At 43.3% G+C, this 17,536-nt stretch overlaps 1 protein-coding gene across 2 annotated transcripts in view; it reads right to left on the bottom strand.

Annotated features, from left to right (window-relative positions):
• Positions 1-17,536, bottom strand: part of Sik3 (SIK family kinase 3) — a 204,429-nt gene that overhangs the window by 67,124 nt on the left and 119,769 nt on the right. For both annotated transcript variants that reach the window (XM_021173280.2, XM_021173281.2), the window contains exon 4: positions 2,529-2,690. In XM_021173280.2, the coding sequence (XP_021028939.1) occupies positions 2,529-2,690 (162 nt within the window). The remainder of the gene's footprint in view (positions 1-2,528; positions 2,691-17,536) is intronic.

Raw genomic sequence — 17,536 nt, 5'->3', positions numbered from 1 at the left:
ATTACAGATGGTTGTGAGCCACCATGTGGTTGCTGGGAATTGAACTCAGGACCTCTGGAAGAACAGTCAGTGCTCTTAACCACTGAGCCATCTCTCCAGTCCCCCCCCCCCTCCAATTTTTTTTTTTAAATCACCTTCCACTAGTTTTTCAGTAATTTTAGTCTCAATTATCAATGACCTTTGCTTTTATTTTTGGTTTCTCCAGAAAAAACTAACTGACACAGGAATTTTCCTTAACTTAATCAGAATGACCCTAACGTAAAATCATGAACTAAGCATAAAAAGAACACAACACAATACAAAACCAAAAAACACTTTAAACTTAGGTCACATATGCAGAATACAATTATAAAATATAAAGAAGGGCTTTCTTTCAACTACTTAATAATCCGATGGCATGGGAATGGCTCTGGGGATGGCATGGGAATGGCTTGTGTCCTCCAACACACCCATGTGGCAAGCATCCTATCCTTGTGAATGTCAAAGGAGCTCTCTATGGAAGTGACCAAGTCAATATCAGGAAACTGCAGAGGTAGTCTTGGATTATCTAGGAGGACCTGATGTAATGACAGGGCTCCTTATAGTACCAGGAATCAGGAGAACAGAGTCACCACAATGGAACCATGAAGTTTAGGGAGTGCTGTGAAGACGGCACCTGCGCCAAGAAAGGCAGGTTTGCTCTACAAGGTAAAAAAGGCAAAAATCTGGGCTTTCCCCCTAGGTCCTCCAGGAACCTTATGCTACTGACCTCCAGAGCTGACTTAGAACACCACCTTACTTGCAGCCTTGGAGTTTGTGCTAATTTGTTTCACCAACAGTAAGGAGCTAAGAGGCCTGTTGCAATGCAGTTTTTTTTGTTTTGTTTTGTTTTGTTTGTTTGTTTGTTTTTTTAATAAGACAGGGTCTTGCAATGCATCCAGACTGCCTTCAAATCCCACGTCACATGTCTGAGTTCTGAGAGCTTCAGTATATGCTGTTTACAGTTCATTTCATTGAAGCTACAAAAAAAAGGTAATTACAAAAGAAGGTTTGACATTGCCAGGTCTTTCCACATTACCTAATTCTACGGAAACAGCCACAACTGACATGAAGACAAAGGAAAACCAAGGTTTCCTGCACAGTAATGTCCTTTGACAGGCGAAGGCAGGACGAGTCACAGTGCCTGGCTTAGTCTCCAGCCATAAAGAAAGCCTTTGACTCTTGCCTGCTGTGTCATGCCAAGGCCCAACCCAGTGGAAGACTATGGGAGCTTCAGAACACAAGCACAGCCGTCAGTCTGAGACCGGGATGGAAACACACTGTTCCCAGGACTTAAAAGGATAGGTCTGCCCCTAAGAGACAGAAGCACCACAGCTGGCAGGGCCTTGCTCAGGTGCTTTGACCTCGAACAAGATATAAATCTGAACTCTCAACTCCTGCCCTGCTTACAGGAAAATCTGAGGACAGCTTTTGAGTCCTTGGCTGTGCAAGGCGGTTACAGTCAAACAATACTTCAGTTTCAGCACAAACTACTTTATTTTCCTCTGGGAGATAAGGGACATACAATGTATTAATAGAAACTGTCAAAGAACAAAAAAACCCACCTATTTTCTATTTATAGTTGCTATACACTCTCTGTCTGCTAATCAGTAGGAGATGGACTTGCATCTGTCCGGCAAATGCTGACAGGTCAGAGCAACAAGTATAAGCCAGTAAGGAAGGAGTGTACAAGTTAGCCGGGCAGAGTGGTGGGACATGATGAGGGATGAACTGAAATAAAAACAGGTTAAAACTGGTTGAGTAGCTCACGCACCGGCTTAAGAGAGCTGGAAGCAGGTATCTATGTATGTAGGAGGAGAAAATACTCAGGATAATCTGCATATCCTTTTTGTTGTTGTTGTTTTTGTTTTTTGTCTTTTGAGACAGGGTTTCTCTGTGTAGCCCTGGCTGTCCTGGAACTCACTCTGTAGACCAGGCTGGCCTCGAACTCAGAAATCCACCTGCCTCTGCCTCCCAAATGCTGGGATTAAAGGCGTGCGCCACCACGCCCGGCTCAGTCTGCATATCCTAAACCCATCTTTTCTCATTAAAAAAAGATGAGACCGCTTCAAATGAACTTTAGAGTCTGCAGGTAAAGTACAGCCTGTGGAATGGGCACGGGGCTGTGGTTGTGGCCGTGAAAACAGCCTTGGCAGGAGAAGCTGAGCACATCACTTCAGCAGTTTTCCTTCCTGCTTTAAAAAAATAGTTTACTTCTCATTATTGACAAAGGATTTATCAAAGTAATAGAATTTGAAATACTACCTTTTTCTTTCTTCCAAAAGAGTTCCTGCTAATACTATATTTTAAAATGTGCTTTGGAAGTTTATTAATTTTCAGGTTATTAAAGCGAAGTCTGGAGTGGGGGTGTAGCTCAGTGAGAAAAGTGCCCTCAGCATGAACAAGCTCCAGCTCTCATTTTAAAAAAAAGGCTAAACTGTCCCTATTTTAACCAATGACTCCCGTCTTCAGCACACACACGCACACGTGCGTGCACACACACACCTCACCTGCTATTTTGATATTCAGATTGGCGTCCAGAAGTAAGTTTTCGGCTTTTAAATCACGATGAACGATATTCCGACAGTGACAAAAATACACCGCTGTGACGATCTGTTTGAACTTCCGCCGAGCTTCCTTCTCTGCCATTCTTCCATGGGCTACCAAGTGGTCTGTGGTGAATAAGAGCAGAGTCAGTCCCACCCAAGATGCTGGCAGAGCCCCTCAGGCAGCTTAAGGGAGCAAGCGAGTATGCATCAGGTAACAGAGTTAAAAAGTGAACAGAGGGGCTTGAGAGATAGCTCAGCAGTGCACATGGTTCAGAGTCATTATTAATCCAACTCTAGATCTGAGGACTTCCTCTGACCTCCACAGGTATCAGGTATATGTGTGCATGTGGTGCACACATAGACGTGCAGGTGAAACATGTATTTACATATGTAAGTACATCTAAAACAAATGAACCGACAAAACCTGAACAGAGCTGAAGGGGAATAAGGCACACTCCTGTGCACATCAATGAAGTTCACTAGCACCTGAGCCCAAACCACTTTAAGCCTGAGCCTGCTGTGATGCTGTGAGGGTGCATAGGACGAGCACATATGTGCCTGGCAGTGGTGGCAGACTCCCTCGGTGGGAGGGAGAGGGACTTGGATCTCTGAGTTTAAGGCCAGTCTGGCATAAAGATCCGGTTCCAGTATAGCCGTGGCTACACAGAGAAACCCTGTTTTGGACCCCTGCCCTCCCCTACACAAAACCACACACAAACAGAAAGTACACATTGGAAAAGGGTTCTCAGGGCTTAATGGTACTTTTCCAGAATTATAACACTTAACATGTTCCTTTTCAACTCCCCCTGCAAAAGATTATATGCACATTAGCAAACACATGAAGATAAGCATCAGAAGCATTTCCTGTGTTTGAAGAGTGTGTCAAAAAGCAGAGTCTTAGCAACCAATCCTGAGACTGGAGCAGACACTACACTGTGGAAGATTGGCCTCATGTAGAGCTCTGTCCATCCTAGCTTCTCTTATTTTTTAAAGTCCTATAATCGGACACAAAAAAGCATACTTGAGTCACTTACCATGGCACATAAATCTTTATATCTGCATCTGCACTTCTTAGAACTAAAATATTAATTTTTATAGGTAATATGAAGTTTTCACCAAGAAAAATGATCAATAGAGAGTGGCTAGAATAGAGGGTAACACCCCCACACACCCCTCTAAAAAAGCCCTCACCTGTAACAGACTCTATAATATTAGAGATCAGGCTATCCTCAAGACTGAAAAACAATTTGGTGGTTCCATAGCCATTATAGCAAGTTTTAAAAGTATATTCCTAGTACCTTAGAGTAAGATACTAGGTTTACACTGAGCCAGCATCATTGATACTTTTAACCCAACTCTACATCATGACAGTTAACAGATTATAAATGTCAGCCTTGGGACAAGAAATGGCTCAGCAGTGAAGAGTGTATACTAGCTGGGTGGGGTGGTGCACGCCTTTAATCCTTGTACTTAGGAGGCAGAGGCAGGTGGGTCCCTGTGAGTTTAAGGCCAGCCTGGTCTACAGAGAGAGAGAGTTCCAGGATAGCCAGGGCTACACAGAGAAACTCTGTCTTGAAAAACCAACCACACACACACACAGACACACACAGACACACACATACACACACACACACAAACACACACACAGAATGTCATAGCATGTTCTGTTGAAAATATCCAATAACCTGTGAAAAGTCCTTTAACTAAGAGATCTAGCTGAAGAAGGACTCATTTGCCATCAGAATGTTATCATATGATCCTGAGATAAGGAAGTGAAAAATTAAGCAATATGAATGTACATATGACTGCCTGTTAATAGTGGTTCACTGAAATCACTCAATTATTTTGGTGACACCTCACCCAGAGGACTAGTGATAGCTATCTTTCTTTAAACTTGTAAGAAAACAGAATCTAGGGTAAAGTGTTACCATTAGAGATAACTGCAAAGACACAGAGAAAGACAGCCAAGAACCAGGGAGAAGGGCCAAGCACGGCAACGAGGGGAATCCACTTACATGGCGGATTTTAGAAGATATATAAAGTGCATTTTGAAAGCAAGGGACATGATTCTAGAGTGTAATAATGATGTACACTCACAGACACATAAAAGACACACACACACACATTATTATACGTATATAACTACTAAGAAAGATCAATCAAGCCAGATGTGGCAAGAATCTTATCATCCTAGTACCTGGGAGACTGAGGAAGGGGACATCTTGTTTGAGGCCAGCTTTGGGCCACCTAGGAAGAGACTTTGAAATCACTAAAAATAAACAAAGCAAACAACCCTTAAAAGATCTGTTATAATGTTTTGTTTCCTATACGTAAATCTTTAAAGTGGTTCCCTTAAGAACAAAACCAAATACAAACAAACAAGAAACCCAGCACAGTTACTTGCAACTTAATGGGGAAAAAAAAGGAGAGGACAATAAGACTCTAGGCCTGAGGTAAGAGACAGCTTCACTCAGAGGCCAGAATGGAATGGAGAGCTTATACCCAGCATACTTAGGCTGCTGGTGAGATCCATGGTGGGGGTGGGGGAAAGCTCTGAATAGAAAGTCCCTGACTGAAGACAGCAGTGTTCCACAAGCTGCCCAGGAACTGGACGTTCATCAGAGGCAGGACACTAGATTTTAAGCGATCCCTCTCTAACAGTACCTGTTCCCTGACACCCCCCCATTCCCTTAAGAGGGGCCTAATTATTCTAATAATATGTTTTAGTTGCTAAACTTGACCTAATTAAAGAGCTTTGAGGAGCCCGCTCTTCTTGAGAAACATAAGAATAACTCTTCTGAAGGGTTACCATCAGAAGCTCATTGGGCCATGCCACCCACTAATTAAAATGCCCAAGAGACATTCCTCTGGCAGTAAACACTAATTACCAAAACACATCAAAGCTTCTCAAACAAGACAGAATGATTAATTTTGTGATTTCCAAAATAAGGGATTTTCTTTCATTAAAAAAAAAAAAACTTTTTTATAAATGTCTAAGTACCTTATTTTTCTAAAATAATTGGAAAATTCTCAAACTTGTTATAGAATTCAGGCTAGTGGAGTGCAGCCTAGTTCTGTTTTATCTCCACAATGACACATTGGTTGTCCTTGGATAAAACATTTATGCTGCCAACAGCCTCACCTCCCCTTGCTCTGTTAAATGGAAGCCAACTGTCACAAGCCAGGACCAATGAAAAAAGCTCCTGCATTTGGGGATAAACTTGTACTCTTAAGAGTTACCATATATAACAAATCTTGAATTTTCAACATTTAAAAACACACTTATTACATGTTCACTCAGCGCCATGGCAGGGAATAGTTAAGAATTTTGTGAAGAGTTCTAAGCTCTCCAACAGCTGCCTGTGCTGCTCAGAACCCTCATCACTACAGGGGTCCGGGTGGAAGGCATCAGTGGCAGCATCCTGGGTAGCCTGGGATACGCACACCACCCAGAACTGTGACTACAAATATCCACCTACTGCTGCTGTAACTGTGGGTGTAGCTGTGGCTGTCACTTAAGCAGCTGTGGCACGTCAGGCTTCCCCTAGTCCAGCACTTGACTCCGCTGCTCCTCGCTGGGCTCTGTGCTCCTCTCCTCCAGCTCTGTCTTCTAGGCTCATGAGCATTCACACCTTAGCCTCAGCTTTTCTTTTCATCCACTGGGCTCCCCCCACCCATTAGTTTGCTCTCAGTCTCAGATCAGGTGGGTGTGCCAGGAAACCAATGGCCTGCAGTTTCATTCCCTGTAGAAACCTGCCTTTCAGTGGTCTGCTGACAAATGGTTGCTTTATGTTCCTACAGACTCAGTGGGCAGGAAGCAAATATTCAAGTCCAGATGGGATATTTAACCTCTGAGGGAGAAACCCAGAACAGTAGCCAGCCTACACTTATACAGTCAGAGGATCTGAATCAACAGTGGGGCACTTTCACACAGTGGGTTCTGACTCCACTCAACAGTCAAAGAACAGCAGTCGGAACTTCACCAGGATTCCAGCTATTGGAACTTCATCGGGATTCCAGCTACAAGCAGCTTCCTCCAGGCCATTTGGTGAGCCAGCTCTCCTGTGTCTTGGCTACCAATGCCAGCCCTGATAGAGTCTCAACTGTCCCCAGACCTTGGCTTCTGATCTGCTTCTGATTCTTGCCCTTCCTTCCCTCAGCAGACATCAAGGAGACACCTGCTATGTAAAGTCTGCCATGCAGACCTTTCCCACCACTAACTAGCAGCTTATTATTGAAATGTGATGCTGGATTTAAGTTTTCTTTAACTGTAACATGGCTCCAGCCAGCTAAAACAGAAATGCATTTCTTTTCCTTTTGAGGTCTTATCAAAAGTGGAGCAGAAGTTCTCTTCCCATTTACCAGTCATGGCAGGTCACTTGCCATGGGTCCTCAGGTGCTCGCTCATGAAGTCTTTCAAACATCAGTGGCACTCTGAGGCTCACATACCCTCTGAGGGTGACAGAACAATGAATGGAGTCTGCAGTTCAAAAACACTACAGCACTAGCACACAGACCTGCCTCAGAATTCACTCTCACTCTGTCCCAGTCTACTGGGGCACCAAGTGGAGGTGGGATATGCTGTGTATATTCAGGATCGAACCTTTCAAAGAACAAAACACACAGGCCAGTTTTTGCTTGCCTAGACCAGCAGCCTCACTGGCGTCTTAGAGGTATGCCACTAATAGAACAGAGGAAGGGAGCTAACATTTCTTAAAATAAGTCACTTTTCCACTCTATGCAGACTGTCTCCATTCTTCAGAGCTGATGGAAACCACGGCAGGTCAAGCAATGGGCAAAACTGTGTTTCCTGAGATGGAAGGTGAGCACAGCCTCTGCCTGTCTTGTGTGGTGGCCTGAAACCATGTCTGCCCTTCCAAACTAACTAGAGCCAGCTACCCTTTAGAGTGTTACTTGGTTCTATCATTTGTTCTTCCTACAGCCCTGGAAACAACTTCCTGTTTATCAAACAAACGCTTCTTTCCAAAAGAGCCAGGGTGAGGCCAAAATAACTCCAGCTGCCCGCGAGCAGGTTAATGAGAGTGCTCACTCTGCTCTCCTATTGTCCTCAGACGTGAAGGTCAGGGTGCTGCAGGGTGGAGGAAGCAGGCTTGGTGCTCTGTTTCCTGGCAGAAACACACAGAGGGCTTCTGGGCGTGCTGGGGGTTCTTTTTACAGTCTGTCCAGCTTGCCAGTGGTCCATGTTGTACATTTCTTCTCCCAGACTCACAATCCAACACAGCAATGCAATCTATGAGCTCCACCCCCCAAAATTCCCAGAAGCCAGCAACCTCTCACGCTGGTTTCCACCCTGTCTAGCATCACCAACTGGGGAGAACAGCCACCAGATTTCGAGATCTCTTGATAACATGCCTAAGTATTATCCCCAATTCTGCCCAAGGCTTTCTGCATCTGTTCTCTAAACAGTCACAAGTCACTGGGAAGAGAATACAAACAGGTCCCCAGTACCTTCCTCAATGGCTAAGTCTTACACAATTAGAGAAGAGAAGCAAGGCCCAGAATCTGATATGGGTGTGATATGTATCTGTGTTGTTTTAGCACACATGCAGATACACAACCTTCTCACTGTAATCAGGATGCAGAATTACTGCCAGCTATTCTTCCTGGGGAGTTACTCCTTGGTGAGAATGTCTGCACATGTGCACACAAGTAAGCCAGTCTTACTTAACTCCTGGCTCCAAAAGATACAGAGATATTCACTACCCCAAAGTTCTCCCTGCACTACTCTGTCATGTTCTAACAGATACAGTGCTCTTCCTTAGGACCGCTGTTCTCTCCTGACTTTCTCCCAGCAACATGTGAACTTTGATCGCATTACAGCCTTCTCTGAGTCCTCCCTTGACTGCCCTTTGTTTCGTCTTAGTGTGGGTGTTATACTGGCATGCTTCTCTGTGTATCACGTGTGTGCCTGGTGACCACAGAAGCCAGAAGAGGGAGTCAGATCCTCTAGAAGTAGAGTCCCAGAAGGTTGTGAGAAACCACATGGATGCTAAGAATTGAACTCTGGTCCCCTGCAAGAGCCGCAGGCACTGTTATCAACTGAGCCAGCTCTCCACTGCTCCTCTGGCCCCAGACTTTTCACACCTTATCATCTTCTGACTAATTACACATCTATGTAGTTTGTGTGTTGTTTGTCTCTCCTACTTACAAGTGTCAACAGGGATTTGTGTCTTCTGTATTCACCACTGCTTCTTGTGCTTGTGCACTAGCTGGCACATGTGAAGTACTTGACATGTGTATGTTGTTCAGAGAACAGTGACATGGGAAATGCAACCAGTACAAATGTGGACACAGGACCCACCCACCAACAGAGTTCTGACCATATATTTTTTTAAACTCACTTTGCAACTAAGCAGGGTTTGTAAACTAAGGGCATTTTCTGTTCTTTTTAAATGCTTTTGGTACCTGGCCCGTTTACATGATTACATAAAGCATGACTGATTTTCACAGGGCTCCTTAAAAAGTATCTCTAAATCCAAAGGCCTGGTTGCTTGTGATAAGACTCCTATCCCAAAAGTCTTTTAATAAAATGTTAATCGTGGTTTCCTGCAGTAAAAACAGATGCCTCTCATACTTTCCCAGTGTATCAGCACAGGTTGGCTAGTCTGAATGATGCTTCTATTCTTGAGTTCCTACACGTAGAAAAAAATATCATGTGGTGTGCTTCCGTTTGTGTAGGAGGAACAGAAAAGCAATGTTAAATGAATAATGTTAATTTAACATTAAATAAATATGACTGCTTACCGAGGTAGAACTTATCCTTCTCCTAGTGTACTCTCCTTTAGATAGGGACTGTTTAACTCTAAAGCCAAGACAGAGAATGTTCAAGGAAGGTCTAGAATCTTGTTCAAAGGCAAAGGAGTTATTGAGAAGTCAACTGGATGTGGTACCGAAGTAGAATAATTAGAGAGAGAATAATGACACAGGACAGGGAGGCAGCTCAGTGATAGAGAGAAGAGAGAAAGGGAGAAGATGGTGATGGAGAGGACGAAGGAAACCTCAGTGGACTAAAGCCCACCAGCCACATTCCAGTCCAGGGACTCACAGGAAAGAAAGAAACAACTCAAGTGGGTTCCACTGGACACTGTTAGGGTACCAACTTGTTTGAAATCTGACCTTGCTACAATCTCTAGTTTTTTTTTTAAAGCAAAGTCCTTTAAAACTGATAAATGTAGAAAGCATGAAAGAATTAGAAAACTACCAGTTTGCAACATTTGGGGTGAACTTTGCTCTGAGACATGGTCTTCCTGTGTAACCCAAGCTGACCTGAATAAAGCTTGCTATGTACCCTTGTCTAGACACAGACTCTGATGATCCCATCTCAACCTCGGCAGTGTCAGGACTAGAAGGACATGCTATTTGGACCAGCCGTCACTTTGTATTTTAGCATGGAACCATGTATTCTGATGCATACATGTAACTGCAATCGTGTGGGGTAGAGAGGCAGGAGGATTGCAAGTTTGAGGCTATCCTGAGCTATATATTTAAAATTTAAAAATCAGAATGGCAATTCTACTCAGAGTCATGGTCAAGTGCCCGGCTGTGTGCACACAGCGTTAATACTCGGAGGTGAGCTTAGCAGAGAGCAGCTGCCAGGACTCACTCAGAGGTTCCACCCAGAAGATCCTGGAGTTCTCCTTCAAGTTAAAAAGAGCAGCTTTGTTGAATATTCCAGAAAACTATCCCTCTGGAGTAAGGGCTACACAAGAGTAAGGATAAAATGGAAATGAAACCACCAACTCGAGCTGCAACAGGTTCAGTTTAATCACCTGACAGAACAAAGTGCTACTGAAGGTAACAACCAGAATCACTGCAGTGATCGCCCCTCCTGCACAACACACAGTAAAAATGACAAGAACGGAAAAAGCAGAACTGGTAAGATGGTTGGCAGGCACAGGTGCTTGCTGTCAAGTCTGGCGACCTCAGTCAAGGCTGGTATTCACATGGTGGAAGGGGGAACTGGCACCTACAAGCTGTCCTCTGATCTCCGTGTGTGCTCTGGCACGTACACACACAATAAATGAAACGAGTGTTTCAAATAAGTCTGTGAAAACAGGAGCAAAAAGACTGAGAGACTTGGATGAACAAAGACTTAGCTATGATTGCTGTGCTAAAGAACACTCATGAGAAGGAGAGCAAAGGGATAAAAAGAGCCTTTAAGGTAAGACACTCACTAAACCTTGTCTAAAGCTGCAAAATATCTTAAACCAAGAAGCTACTAGAAGCTGGGTGGGGAGTACAGCATTTGGGAGCCTGAGGAAGAAGATTAAGTGTTCCAGGTTAGTTGGGGCCACACAGTGAGACTGTCTCAAAAACAAAAGCAAAAAGCAAACAGTATTAGTGCTCTTTTTTTGTTTTGCTTTTCCAGACAGGACTTCTCTGTATAGCCCTGGATGTCCTAGAACTCACTCTGTAGACATTAGTGCTCTTAAGAAAGGTGTTGTGATTAAGCTGTTTAAAATCCTTTACACGTAAGAAAAACTGTAAGTATTTATGACTAAAAAAAAAAATGCTCCTTGAATTTAACTTGAAATATTCAAAATTGAAAATATAGAACAGTTGGGGAAAAGAAACAACAGCATCAGCATAATGCTGGTAAGTGTCAGCCCTGAGTGTTGGGGGAACTGGGGTTTACCACGAGACCCTTCTCCTGTACGTCTAGTTGAACATGCTTACAGTAAAAAGGGCTTTTCACTGGTACATCAGTACTCACTAGTATCAGCATCAGGACCGAAGCATGGGAACTCAAGGGTCCATCACCAGATGAACACATGAAATGTGTCGCTGATGAGTCTGACACATGAGCATCATGATAAGTGACATAAGCTGGTCCCACAAGGACAAATACGGGGTGATTTCATTTACATAATGTCCCTAAAGTAGTTAAGCTCAAAACATTAGGAAGGGTGATGCTCTGGGGGAACTGTAGGGTGACAGAACAGTGGCCAGTGATTAACACCTAGAGTTTCCATTCTACAGAATACAAAGTTTCAGATGACAGGACTGCAGTGTCATTATTAATGTTACTGAAAATGGTTAAAATAATTCTGTGTACTGAATATTTTACAACTTTTAAAAAATGGAATGTCAGCTGGAATATCTTCAAGACATCAAAATTTGAAAGTATACTGAGATGTGATGTATTAATTTCAAATAAGAAATTAAAAACTATAGATATCAATAAAGGTTATGATTAAATATCTTTTCATGTCCTTATTACTAGGCCAAGGAAAACTACATTTTCCTAAAAGGGTTAAAACATAGTTTGAAAAACCTCTCAGGAAAAGTGTGTATGTATACAGATATATATATATATTGACACATACACATGTATATTTATGTACACACACAAAACAGGAAAAAAAATTCCTTTGGCACATACATATACTAAATTCAGCAAAAAATGTTTGGCTTGGGTATGATGCCAGCACTCAGAAGACAGGGGGATGGTGAACTCAATGTAGAATAGGCTACACAATGAGACCTTATCTCAAAAACCTTCCATAAAAAAAATATATTTTAAAAAGTCATAAATAGTGACTGATGAGACTGTGCAAGCATGAGGACCCAAGCTCATATATCCTTAGCACCCATGTAAAATGTTGGTTTTGGTACATGCCAGTAATCTGACCCCTTGGAAGGTGGAGACTGGAGGATTCCTGAAGCTCACTACCATTGAGTCCTACTAAAATCGTGAGTTTCAGGTCCAATGAGAGACTGTATTTCAAAACTATGGTAGAGAGAAAGAAAAGCAGCCAACATCACTCTCTGGCCTCTGCGTGCACTGAGCTCACATGGTTCAAATAACATCTTGATCAGAAAACTGTCCATGACAGGATCCCCAATGGAGGAGCTAGAGAAAGGACCCAAGGAGCTGAAGGGGTTTGCAGCCCCATAGGAGGAACAACAATATGAACTAACCAGTACCCCCAGAGCTCCCTGGGACTAAACCACCAACCAAAGAGTACACATGGTGGGACTCATGGCTCCAGCTGCATATGTAGCAGAGGATGGCCTTATTGGGCATCAATGGGAGGAGAGACCCTTGGTCCTGTGAAGGCTCTATGCCCCTGTATAGGGGAATGCCAGGGCCAGGAAGTGGGAGTGAGTGGGTTGGTGAGCTGGGGGACAGGGGAGGGGATGGGGGTTTCAGAGGGGAAACCAGGAAAGGATAACATTTTAAATGTAAATAAAGAAAATATCTAATTAAAAAGAAAAGAAGATAAAGGAAGAGAAAAAAGAAAAGAAGGGGAGGGAAGGGGAGGGGAAGGGAGGGGAGGGNGGAAGGGAGGGGAGGGGAGGGGAGGGGAGAGGAGGGGAGAGGAGAGGAGAGGAGAGGAGAGAGAAGAGAAGAGAAGAGGAGAGAAAAGTGCCAATGGCGCTCTGAGGGAAATGCACAGTGGCTTCCGCAGGCATCCTGTACAGATTACAAACATAAACTAGCTATGTATGATATTAAGAAAGCAAAAATACAGATTAACAAATGAGGAATTAACTGGGGAGGAAATGGCTCCTATTTGTTTGATCAGTGATCAGATAAGCACAGTGGTGTGGTTATCTGCCTCCACTGTAAAGTCTGAGCAGAGTACTAGTCTTCATAGTCTAATAATAACAACAACAACAATAATAATAATGAACCAGTTTGATGGGAGAATACTAGTTTTATTTAGAAGGATACAAAGAATGTATGTGCTTAAAATAACATATGTTTTAAAGGTGACAGCAAGCTGGCACACAGTATGTGCTATGTTAATATCCCTGAAGATCTAGAATTTAACAAGATAAAAGTTCTCAATGGAACATGGACCTCACCATGTAGCATTCAATGGTTACGCAATTTTGTCCTTACCACTGCCTGCCCTACTGGCAGTCCTTGAATGCTCCATGGCATAAATAAATTGGTTTGTGGGAATTCCTGGGTTTCATGCCTGTTGGCACCACTGGGTGTGGGCATAATGTTATTGTGCACTGTGTAAAGATTATCCTTTGTTATTCCAATGCTGATTCTCTGCCCCCATATCTGGTTGCAATCCAGACATGGCACTGCAATGCTTATTCTAATAATCTCTTATTTCAATGCTATGTAAACATTGTTCCCCATTCATTCTCTGATTTGTCAATAAAAGCTGATCATCCAATGAGTGAGTGGGGGGAGAGAATAAGGCTGGACTTCCAATCCCAGCAGGGGTCGGGTGTCTATAAGGAAAGGGTCAAAGAGACACCATGAGAACACACCTGGGAGGTAGCCAAGTTAGCTCACAGGATTAAAATAGACTAACAAATGCTCAGATACTGTACTATAAAGCTTGGTTAAATAAATCTTTTTTTTTGGGGGGGGGGGTTGGTTTTTCGAGACACCACCCGGTGGTTAAATAAATCTTATAGTCTCTGTCTCATTTATTTAGGAGTTGGCTGGGACAGATAAAAAATTATCCCTTAAAAAAAAAAAAAAAAACTGAACTAACAATTGGGAAATGTTATCTTAAGTAAGTGAGAGCGTTCCTAGTAAGTCATTCACACTTCAGCAGCTTCCTCTTAAATTAGCACTTTGTCTTCAATACCTATGGGTTTTGCTGGCATCCAGGGAGCTTTTGATAAAAGTGCTGGGTTTAAGAGCACATGATAGGAAGTTTGAGGGAATATATCTCAAGAAATCATATTGGGGGAGTTTTGAATTATGAATTTAGTGATTTGCAAAACTTACTAGCTTCTCGATTCTACTGGAACGTTAGGCAGAGCCACACTGTCATGGCTGCCCTTTTACAACGCAGTGCTAAGCAGCAATATTCATTTCGCTGAGTCAGCCAATAGAGTAAACAACACGCATGCAGTGATGCACTCCACTTCTTCCAGGTCAAACTTCCCATCTGCTTCCTTTTCTCTGTACACTCAAATAGCAAAGATAAACGTGTTTCTCCCCTATGTCAAAACCTCACACAACTAAAATAAGTGAGCAGGAGAAATGACCATTCATTCTCTGCTTGACTTGGAATACGTGTGTGCTGTGCTAGACACCACATTAAACAATAAGAGCAGGTCACGGCTGTAATGCCATCTGTCCATTTTTCATTCCTTCCTTCTTTCATTCAGCTGATCTATAAGTAGTTAGTGCCTATGCAGTTTCTGTGGGAACTATTCTGAGAATTGGCAAGCACCAAAAATTACAAAATCCTGGCTTGGGATATGGTTCAGTATCTCTTGCCCAGCATGTGTAAGGGCAATGTTGACTCTCAGGAACCAAAACTACAAGACAAACTCCTTACTGTCAAGATGCACTTTGGTAAAGCCAGATGGAAACAAGTGAGGCCAGTTAGATGGCTCAGCAGGTTAGGAAATATGATGACCTGCGTTCAGTCCCTGGAACCCATATGAAGACAGGGGAGGAGAAATTCCATAAAGTTGTCCAATGACTTCAATGTGGATGCATGGCATGCATACAGAGCATAAAAATGCTACACACTAACAAGTGACTGAGTATGTGTCAATTGGTTATAAAGACTAATAAGAAAAGTAAAGAAAAAATGAGATACAGAATAGTCAGCCAGTAGGAAAAACAAAGTTTAATTAAAGTTGTCTCAAATGAGGAAATGCAGGAAAGATTCTCAAGTAAGTGGAACAAAGATGTGGGAAGAGAGTTGCAGAAAGAAATGGGACAATATCTAGACCTTACAGTGGAGCACAGAGAACAGCCAAATGTAGAAGGAGCAGGAGAGTATTAGGAGCTATAGTTGGAGACAGGGTTGTGTGTTTTAAGCCCTTGTAAGACAGACTTAGTGAGCGAGGCACAGGAGCTGAGTGAGATGGCAGCACTAGCAGAGGTGTCAAGAGTGGTTCAGTCTCCAGTCCCCTAGGCAAGGTCAGCATAAACACAGCTACTGAGACCTACCAGGCAGTTTCCTTCTATCCCAGCATCTGCGGAGCTCCCCTCTGAGCTCAGCACCCCTCCTATGGCCATGCTGTAGAGCTGTGCTGCTAGAAGCTAGCAGCTTCTCTTGCTAGGCTGCCTCTGCCACTGAACTCCAGTGCAGACAGACTGTCCTTCATCGGAAATGCTTGGGGTCAGTATTTCCAATTTCAGGGTTTAGTTTTATTTTGAATACTCGTATGAATTTTACCAGATAGTTCTCATCTAAAAACCCCCAAATCAAAAATGCTTCAAAAAAACAAAACAAAACAAAAACCCAAATCATATTGGCATTCAAAAGCTTCTGATTTGAAAGCATTTTCCAGTTCAGGCTCCTGGTCAGGCATTCCCCATGTGAAGCACAGGCTCATCACAGCTTCTAGATCAGCACCACAGAAGCACATCTGCATAACTTCTAGCAATTACAGAGGAAAGTAAGCAGTACCTCTCACTTTGCGCTTGATCTCAGTTAACTTATCCAGCACATTTCACAATGGGAATGATAGAGAAATCAGCATTGAGACTTGCTCTTCTCTGCTTTTCAAGCACACTAAGTCTTAGAAGTCCAGAGTCTACACATGGCACACTACCAATTAAACACTGAACTGACTGACTATGGCCAAAGTAAAATACTTTTAGTTCTTTCAAAATAGGGTGCAATTAAATATGAAAGCACTGTACAGTATGGAATCAGAATGTGGCCTTGCCCGGAGAAAAGATCTAGCCTCCCCTAGGCTTTGTGGTGGGGTGGGGTCTTTATTAGCCTGGAGCCTCAGTTGTGTTAGAAGGTCTAATAATAATGAAGGAACACTAGGAAGACCAACCATGTGAAATTAAGCTTAGGACTCTGGGACATCATGTCAATTGTCCTGAAAATTGAGGTCAACACTATGGGCAATCAATCAACCAACCAACCAACCAACCAACCAATCAATCAATCAGGCACACATAAAATAAAAATGTGGATGCAAAGGCTGAGCCTCCCTGTAACAACATTCTGTGCATATTGTCTGTGCCAAGACAAAGCACACCCAGGCAAAGGACAATGAAGACTCTGCACCAGCACTTGTGGGCCTGCCAGCTTTACACCATCCTTGGCTGGTTTCACCGAGATCCTCTCCCTGGAAGAGGGCACAGCAGTGAGTTCTGAGAGTCTTCCAGCAGTTTATCACACCTGAGTGGCTCTGGGGGATTTCTCAACTTACACTTGGTGCCAGAGTGCGAGTGATCTTGGAGAAAGTGCTTTCTCTGTGGCAGCTAACCCCTGCCCCAGCAAAATAAAAAATCTCTTGTACAATTTTCTGGCTGCCATTCAAATGCCACTGTAAACTAACCTAAATTCACAGTTCAGTTCCACAGCTGACCTTGCTCCATTTCCAAAGAGCAACAGCAGCGTGTGAGCGGCAGCAGCTCACACACTGAGAACCATATTCCTGGACTTTATTGGCCTTATTGTTCCCAACACACTTGGTTTTCAATTTCACGTAGACCTCCAGCCTTTCGTATTCTAATGCATGATCATTTAACCTGGTCATACTTGTATAACTACTGCCGCTGAAGCACAGACATCACGAGAAAAAACCATACATGTCTTCTTTTAAAATCGCAAAATTCCTCCTTTGTTTGACCCCATCAGTTCTCCTTGTGATGTGCCTATTTGTGGGCCTTCATATTTAGGCTACATTTGAAAGTCCTTGAGGTTCTTGGATATGTGAGTTACTATTTTTTCAAAATGTCTGCTAGTTTCATAGCCATTTTTTCTTACAGTTTCTGCCTCTGTCTCTACACCCTCCTAATACTGTCACTGTGCACAGAATATGCTGTCTCCTACAGTGCACAGAATGCTCTTGACTGTCTCCTCCCACTGTGCACAGGATGCTCCTGACTGTCTCCTCTCACACTGCACAAGATGCTCCTGACTGTCTCATCTCCCTGTGCACAGGATGCTCCTGACTGTCTCCTCCCACTGTGCACAGGATGCTCCTGACTGTCTCCTCCCACTGTGCACAGGATGCTTCTGACTGTCTCCTCCCACTGTGCACAG

Source organism: Mus caroli, chromosome 9, assembly GCF_900094665.2.
Source record: "Mus caroli chromosome 9, CAROLI_EIJ_v1.1, whole genome shotgun sequence".
Classification (NCBI taxonomy): Eukaryota; Metazoa; Chordata; class Mammalia; order Rodentia; family Muridae; genus Mus; species Mus caroli.
This window is presented reverse-complemented; position numbering and strand designations above follow the sequence as displayed.